Source organism: Pleurodeles waltl, chromosome 9 (genome assembly GCF_031143425.1).
Source record: "Pleurodeles waltl isolate 20211129_DDA chromosome 9, aPleWal1.hap1.20221129, whole genome shotgun sequence".
NCBI lineage: Eukaryota > Metazoa > Chordata > Amphibia > Caudata > Salamandridae > Pleurodeles > Pleurodeles waltl.
Genome location: NC_090448.1, coordinates 102,575,451 through 102,583,743, shown reverse-complemented (window position 1 = coordinate 102,583,743; position 8,293 = coordinate 102,575,451). Strand labels below are relative to the sequence as shown.

General features: G+C 53.5%; 1 protein-coding gene across 1 annotated transcript; it reads right to left on the bottom strand.

Annotated features, from left to right (window-relative positions):
• Nucleotides 1-221: 221 nt before the first annotated feature.
• On the bottom strand, nucleotides 222-713 carry LOC138259590 (protein LDOC1-like). The gene has a single exon (XM_069207425.1). It carries the CDS (start codon nucleotides 711-713, stop codon nucleotides 222-224), a length of 492 nt encoding a protein of 163 aa, XP_069063526.1.
• Between the last annotated feature and the right edge of the window lie 7,580 nt (nucleotides 714-8,293).

The window sequence follows — 8,293 nt, the reverse complement described above, 5'->3', positions numbered from 1 at the left end:
TCGTCAGAATGACGGGCTGTGGAATGGTGTATTCCGAACTTATACTGCAATCAAGTCCTTCACCATTCCATCTTACGTTCCTGTAACCGATATTCTATGTTCAATGCTTGATCATCAGTTCCTTCAGGGATTCATATTGAGTAGAATGCACCAATTCATCCTTTATTTCCTCTCTCAGTCCTCAAAACAGGGTTACAAAAGTGTGTTCCATCCAAGTGGTCTCAGCTGGTAAGTTTAAATCGGGTCATGTATTGCAATACATCCTGATTGTAATGCTGTATATTGCATAATGCTTCTTCAGCAGCAGCCTCCAGCCCTGGTTGTTCAAACATCTGTTTAAAGAGTTTAAAAAAGACAGGATAATCGGATAATACAGGATCCTCAGTAGATACCAAAGGGGTCACCCAAGCTTGAGCGGAGCCAGACAAGGCACTGATCAAATATACCACCTTGGCTATGTCAGATGAAAATTGGAAGGGTCGAAAGTCAAAGAAGACTTTCAAGGAGTCAAGAATTTCCTTTACTTTATGAGGATCTCTGGAATATCGTGGTGTCGAGGTAGACACAGGAGGTATATCCATGAGTTGAGAAGTCAAGGCTTGCCGTAGTGCTGTATTCTCAGTGCGAAGTTGTGGTGATTCTTGGGCTTGTTGCTGCACAGTATGAAGCATGGATTGTACATTCTCTATGACATCTTCATGTGGTCCCACCATGGTTTTGACACAACGCTGGTTCTTCAGGCATTGAAATCTGTCACGGTCTGCACGTCTCTTACTGCCGTAGGCTGCAGTACTTGGAGGGACACCTGGCTTCTTACTGGTTCTGGACAGGCCAAGTTAAGGGCGGCCCCTTCTAGTTGCCACAGTGCTGCTGACTAGAAAAACGCTAAGGCAGACAGTACCCTTCAGAAGGAGTACCAGAGGAAAAACCCAAGTAATTGGAAAAAAACCTCTATCATAGAATCTCCTGAAAGAGAGGAAAAAACAATGATAAAGGCAAAAAATAGAAGTCAATGCCACAGGGAAAAAAGAAGAAGTGATAGAAAATTGGAAACAGGAGCGAGGATCACCACCAAGACGGAAGTGTTTGCAATGCAAGGAAGGAGGGAGCTGCAGTGCTTATATACCATGAAAAAGGAAGTGACCAAACAGCAAGAACATACAACACCATCTTGGATTGGGAAAAGCAACATAGAAATAAACGAGAAAAAAAACAAGTAGAAAAGGAAAAGGAACAAGTCATGCTGGGAAGACAACCACCACAGAAGAAGACAACATGGACAACTAAGAAGAAAGAAGACATGAAGAAAGAAGAAAAAGAAGAAAACAGAAGAAAAGAAAAAGGACCCAAGTAAGATAAGTGTAAGGGAAAGTCAGGGAGGATGCAAGGGGCCGGTGCGTGACCCAGAGCATGAAATGTGGCTCCTGGGCTACACCACGGCACAAAATGCCAGACAAGTGCCCAAACACGGCCCGCTGCAGTTTCAGCGTCCCGAAACGAAGACTGCTGCCCTGACAGTGGCCCGAAAAAGGGACGAGCAGTAGTCCAGGGTGTCACAGGTAAGTATTTTTGTTTGCTGTCTGAGAAATTGTAATTAAAAATCCTTGTTAATGGTAAAGTCAGATTGCAAGTTGCAATCTTGAAAATGCCACTTTTAGAAAGTTGGCACATTCATGTGCTATCTGTTTGGTGCCTGCAGCCTATTCCTGGGTCATATGGCTAGGTATAATTGGCTCTTAGTCGTTCAGATTTTGTTCCAGATTTTCATTGGAGCATTTGGGTGTTATTCCCTGCTGTAGGCTGGCTACTATAAACACTCTTGCCTACATAAATGTGGTAACCCCGCAGACATCATAGCACTAAGGCGGTCATTACAACCCTGGCGGACGGTGTGAAAGCGGCGGTAAGGCCGCAAACAGGCCGGCGGAAAAAAAAGAGAATTATGACCGTGGTGGAAACCGCCAACAAAGACAGCCACTTTAACACTCCGACCGCCACAGCGGTACAGACAAACAGCGCAGTGGTCACGCCAACAGACAGGTGGGAGACAAAGTACCGCCCACAGTATTACAACAGGCCAATCCACCACCTTTTCCGGGGCGGATTCACTGTGGATAAAAACATGGCAGAAACAGCCATTTCAATGGGAAAACGCTCACCTTAACACACTCCATGGAATGAGGAATGAGGGCACCATGGAGCCGGAACTCCAAATATTCCCTGCGATAGTCTTCCTGCTCCTCTACGATCATCAGCAACGCCGGCGCCGAAGACAACGGTGAGTACTGCACCTACGACATACGGGAGGGGGAAGGCAAAAGTCAGGGACACACACATGCAACACCCGCACCCCCAACCCCACCCCGACTCTCGCACACTACAACACAAACACCAATGCATTTCCAAACATCACAGTAACAACCCCCAACCCCCCCGGAAGAATGCAAAGACAAAAGGAAATGAGTTCAACCATTGTAATGTATCAAAATACAGTAAGCTAATATATACAGATATATATACACATTCAAAAAATTATACATCACGATTAGTAGTGCAGGTATGCACCATTCAATGTCCGTGGACCACTGGCCCCAAAATGCATGGGTGAGGCCCACATCAGATACCTGACCAGAAACGGAGAGAACACTGCTGGGGCATCAGATCGAAATACAACAGGCACCTCAGGGGGAAGGGAAGGGGGGCACCTCAGCTGGATGACAGCACCACGCCAGATCCACGACGGGGCTCCATGCCCATTGATGTATCCTGGGGAGTGCAAAGCCACAGTCTCACAAGTCTTTTCAGTGGGTGGTTTGCCCATTGTACCATGCAAAGCCACAGTCTCACAAGTCTTTTCAGTGGGTGGTTTGCCCACTGTACCATCCTGGGGAGTACAAAGCCACAGTCTCACAAGTCTTTTCAGTGGGTGGTTTGCCCACTGTACCATCCTGGGGAGTGCAAAGCCACCGTCTCACAAGTCTTGTCAGTGGGTGGTTTGCCCACTGTACCATCCTGGGGAGTGCAAAGCCACAGTCTCACAAGTCTTTTCAGTGGGTGGTTTGCCCACTGTACCATCCTGGGGAGTGCAAAGCCACAGTCTCACAAGTCTTTTCAGTGGGTGGTATGCCCACTGTACCATCCTGGGGAGTGCAAAGCCACAGTCTCACAAGTGGATAACAGTCTCCACTGGTTCTGGAGGGGGAATGGTGCCCAGAGTGCTTCATCCTGTTGAGGACTGAGGTAGTGGATGCTGTTCTCCACTGGTTCTGGAGGGGGACTGGTGCCCAGAGTGCTTCATCCTGTTAAGGACTGAGGTAGTGGATGCTGTTTTCCACTGGTTCTGGAGGGGGACTGGTGCCCAGAGTGCTTCATCCTGTTAAGGACTGAGGTAGTGGATGCTGTTCTCCACTGGTTCTGGAGGGTGACTGGTGCCCAGAGTGCTTCATCCTGTTAATGACTGAGGTAGTGGATGCTGTTCTCCACTGGTTCTGGAGGGGGACTGGTGCCCAGAGTGCATCACTCTCCCCTTGACAGTACCAGTTCCGTCACTGCCCCTGCCGCACATGGGCTACCAGTGCTTGATTTTGCGGTGCTTGCCCTGTTCAGCGGTGCTTGCCATGCCGGTCTTTGCCCTGTTCAGCGGTGCTTGCCCTGGCAGTCTTAGCCCTGTTCAGCGGTGCTTGACTTTGCTGTTTCTGACCTGTTCAGCGGTGCTTGCCATGGCGGTCTTTGCCCTGTTCAGCGGTGCTTGCCCTGTTCAGCGGTGCTTGCCATGGCGGTCTTTGCCCTCTTCAGCGGTGCTTGCCATGGTGGTCTTTGCCCTGTTCAGCAGTGCTTGCCCTGTTCAGCGGTGCTTGACTTTGCTGTCTCTGACCTGTGCAGCGGTGTTTGCTATGGCGGTCCCTCATTGCCCAGCGGGGCTGTGGCTGCCGGGGCCCTCCTGGGCACTGAATCTGGTGGTGGTCTCCTGACCAGTGACGATGGGACTGCCCTCCGGCACTGACTCTGGCGGTGGTCTCCTGACCAGTGACGATTGGACTGCCCTCCTGGGCACTGACTCTGGCGGTGGTCTCCTGACCAGTGACGATCTGGCTGGCGGTGGCGTCCTGGCAGCGGGGATGATGGTGGCCTTCTCCGCCGTGCTGCTCTTCCCAGACTTTGGCGCTTTCTTCTGCCCCTTCCCCACCTTGGGAAGAGTCACAGCTGACTTGACACTCCCCCCGGGACCCTTGTGAGTGGCTTTGCCGGCAGGAGACTTCCCCCTCTCCCGTCGGGCACTGTCCAACTTCTGGTGCTTCACAGGGGGGGACTGGCTGTGCTTTGGCTCCGTGTCACACTGGCTGCCCTGGTGCCCTCCACATACCTCTAACAGGCACCACTGGTACCGGAGATTTTTTGGCTGAGGTGCTAGTACAGGACCTATGAATTGGAGGGGGGGGTGGTGGGAAAGAGGTCAACGTTGCTCAGGAAAAGTTTCGAACGAACACTGGGACGGGTAGCTGGAGGGGGTCTGGGAGTGGAGGAAGAGGAGGTGGTTGTAGGAGGTGTAACTTTTGAGGATTTGGGTGCAGGTGCATGTTCTGGAGGCTGTCGTGAGGTGGGTGGATGTTGGGTGTGTGTGTGCCCGCGTTTGTGTACTTTGGGAGGGGGCGTCACAGACACACTGGGAGAGGACACAGGGGACGTGTAAATGGTAGTGGGGGTGGTGAGTGCAGGTGAGCGGGGTGTGGTGGTGGGTGTGCTGGTGCGAGTCCTAGTGGCTGTAGTGGTAGTGCATGCAGGTGAGAGTGTAGACAACACTGGGAGGGAGGAGGGAGACGACGAGGAGGGGGACACAGTGGAGGCAGTGGATGTTGCTGTGTCTGTATGTGGGTGATGCTTGTGTGAGTGCCTGTGGGATGTGTGGTGCCTATGTTTGCCTGAGCTGCCCTTGTGTGTTGAGTTGTGTGCAGGCTGGTCTGATGGTGTGCTTGGGATAGGCAGAGGTACAGGGGATTGGTCTGGGTGGAGGAAGTTGGAGGGGGGAGGCTAGACACGGACAATGGCTGCCATTGGTGCTGAGTCCAGAGATTGCAGGGTTCGATGATGGGCAGCCTGACCAGAATGAATGCCCTCCAGGAATGCATTAGTGTGTTGCAACTCCCTTTCTACACCCTGGATGGCATTCACAATGGTAGACTGCCCAACAGTGAGTGACCTGAGGAGGTCAATGGCCTCCTCACTGAGGGCAGCAGAGGTGACAGGGGAAGGGGCTGAGGTGCCTGGGGCGAAGGTGATGCCCACCCTCCTGGGTGAGCGGGCACGGGGTGAAGGCTGAGGGGCTGCTGGAAGGGCGGTGCTGGTAGGGGGGGTGGTGGCTGTACCTGTGGAAGTAGGGGGCACAGATGTTGCCACCACCACAAGGGAGCTCTCATCGTAGGACGAGTCTGTGTCGCTGGTTGCTGATCCGGTGACCGCCGTGAACCTCCCCTCGCCCTCCGTCCCACTGGTGTATTCTGAGTCTGTGGTGTGGCCCTCCATGGCCATGTGGGATGCAGCCCCCTCGTGCTCCGGTGCCACTGTACCTCCGCCTGATAATGCTGATGCACAAAAGAACAGGGAGAGCACAAAAAGGTAGGGGGGGCGACAGAAGAAAGACAGGTTGAGTGGATGGCTTACCGCTACCATTGGCGGACAATACAGACACAGCAGCCCCCTGCACTACGCAGCGCTGTTGGGCTCTACAGATGCAGTTCCTGGGATATGGCCTACATGGCTATGGTGGACATCTGCACACATAGATGACACAGGGGCATGTATACCTGTACTTGGCACTCTACAGAGGTGGGGTGGAGTGGCACATGGCCTGCATTACGGAGGGGCCTAGCCTACGGAAATCGCCTTGGCCTATGGAAACCCACAGCCCTCCTCCCCCACCCAGACCCCGCCACTGTGCGCAAAGTCAGCAGAATGAGAGTGTACTCACCCCTTTGTGTCTGCTGTGATGCCCTCAAGTGCCCATCCAACTCAGGGTAGGCCACTGCCAGGATCCGGAACATCAGGGGGGTCATGGTGCGACGGGCACCCCTCCCACGTTGGGAGGCCATCCCCAGCTGAGCCTCCGCCGTCTTCTTGCTCCAGCGGCGAATGTCCTCCCATCTTTTACAGCAGTGGGTGCTCCGTCTCTGGTGGACCCCCAGGGTCCGGACGTCCTTGGCGATGGCACGCCAAATATCCTTCTTCTGGTGGGCGCTGACCTACATGACATGTACAGGGGAAGAAGAGAAGTCATTACCAACTGCACCGATGAAGTGAGTGGCCCATATCCCTACCCTTGCCATGTGGAACATGCATTCACAGTCCTTCATGCTTGCAGAACTCTGCCCCCTTCCTTCTTACATTCAGCCCTCTCCACCCAGGCATAGCCCATACAACTTGCACCCTATGTACTCACCTGTTGGTCTGGAGGACCGTAGAGTAGCGTGTTGTTAGAAATGGGGTTTCTGGTTGGCTAGGGTATGCACCTCAGCCAGGCAGAACTTACCCACTCTAGTCAGGGCAAGGGAGTTACACGTCCAAGATAACCCCTGCTCACCCCCTTGGTAGCTTGGCACGAGCAGTCAGGCTTAACCCGGAGGCAATGCGTAAAGCGTTTGCACAACACACACATACATGTGACGCAATATCCCCACCACAAAGGAAACACAACACCAGATTATATGAAAATATACTGTATTGTACACAACGTAATTATTAGACCAACATCACATAACAGTACTATCCTGCTACCTTAGCAGTTGTCAGAACGTTATACATTAGTTACTCTGCAAACTAGCAGTAGTCACACATAACACACAGGTTACTCAATATTCTGCAACATAAGCAGTAGTCAGGAAACACGTTATCACATTAGCACACTTGTCACAAGAATATCATACAACGCCCTTAGTAGGAACATTAGAAAATCTATGGCAAGTTAAGCAAACATACTAGCAAGTCATGCCCATAAAAGGAACATGTGCACACATATGTAAAAGCATCAAAATACAGGTAGGCAATACATCATAATTAATAAAGTCTGTAGCAAGAACTTCCATTATGGGTATATTGGCCCTTTTAAAAGTACCTGGGAATGATGAAGCAGGCACCTTCCGTGCCTGAAACGACTAACGGGGCCCCCGGCGCTCTTCTGCGCAAAACGGGGGCCTCCCTAGACTTGGCAGATAGAGAGGGGCGGCACGCACCCTCTCTGATTCCTTGCCGGGCCCCTTCTGGGACCCTGGATCATTGGGGGGCCCCCCGGGCCTCCACCGGCCCTCTCCAGGGGAGGCCCAAGTCAGGGAAATCCTTGCAGGTGGAGGGGGGCGCCTCGCGCTCCCCCCTCTCAGAAACGCGGGCCCCTCCGGGGACCCGCTAACCCCTGGGGTCTCCCTGGACCTCCGTGGGTCCTGCCACCATGGGAGACCACGAAGTGGACTAATCCTGGCCCGCGAGGGGGCCAACACGAGCGCTGGGGCCAGGGCGAGCCTCCAGTGAGGCTGCCGCCCGGCGCTGGATATCAGGAGAGTCCTCCGGGACCCCTGCGTGTGAGGGAGAGGCGTCCTCCTCTCCCTCGACGTCGCGGCCCAAGGTGGGGCCTGCTGGTGCCCCGGGGGCGCTCCAAAAAGCGCGCGTCCCCCGGGGGCACGATAGGAGCGTGCTAGCTCCTTCCTTTGCTTCAGAGAGTGCCCCGGGGGCACTAGAGACAGCGCGAACCTCGCGCTCGGAGGCAGATGCTCTGCCCGGGCTGCGGCGGTGATTTAATCCCAGAAAAAGCGCCGTAAAGAGCGCAAAGACACATTGAGGCTCCTGGGCTGCGGCGGTGATTTCCCTGGGCAAAAGAAAGGTGCTTTTCAAAGCGCTGAGACACCTCAGCAGCCCCGGTTGCGGCGGTGATCCTTTTCAAGCGCTTTTCACAGCGCTAGGGCAATTATGCAGCCTGGGCTGCGGCGGTGATCTTCTTTTAGCAAAAGAAAAGCGCTTTCAAAGCGCAATGGCACATCAGCAGCCTCAGCCATTAAAAGAATGCCTTGTTCCTGGTTAAATCATTCTGCGCAAAGGTTTGAGGGATGTTGCAGGGGTCAGGGGCCACAGCACCCTGCCCCTGGGATCAACTAAACAAGAAGGAGCACAGGGCTGGTGGGCCCAGCTACAGGCCAGCACAAGGGGTGCAGATGGTGGCAGTTCCTCCTAGTGACCAGGCAGGTCACAGATCAGCACAGCAGCAGCAGTCCATGGCGGTTTCCTGGTGAGTCCATTCATCAGCGTTCTGTGT

Coding starts and splice junctions, on each gene's coding strand:
- LOC138259590 (XM_069207425.1), bottom strand. CDS start 713: ATGGTGGGACCACATGAAGATGTCATAGAGAATGTACAATCCATGCTT.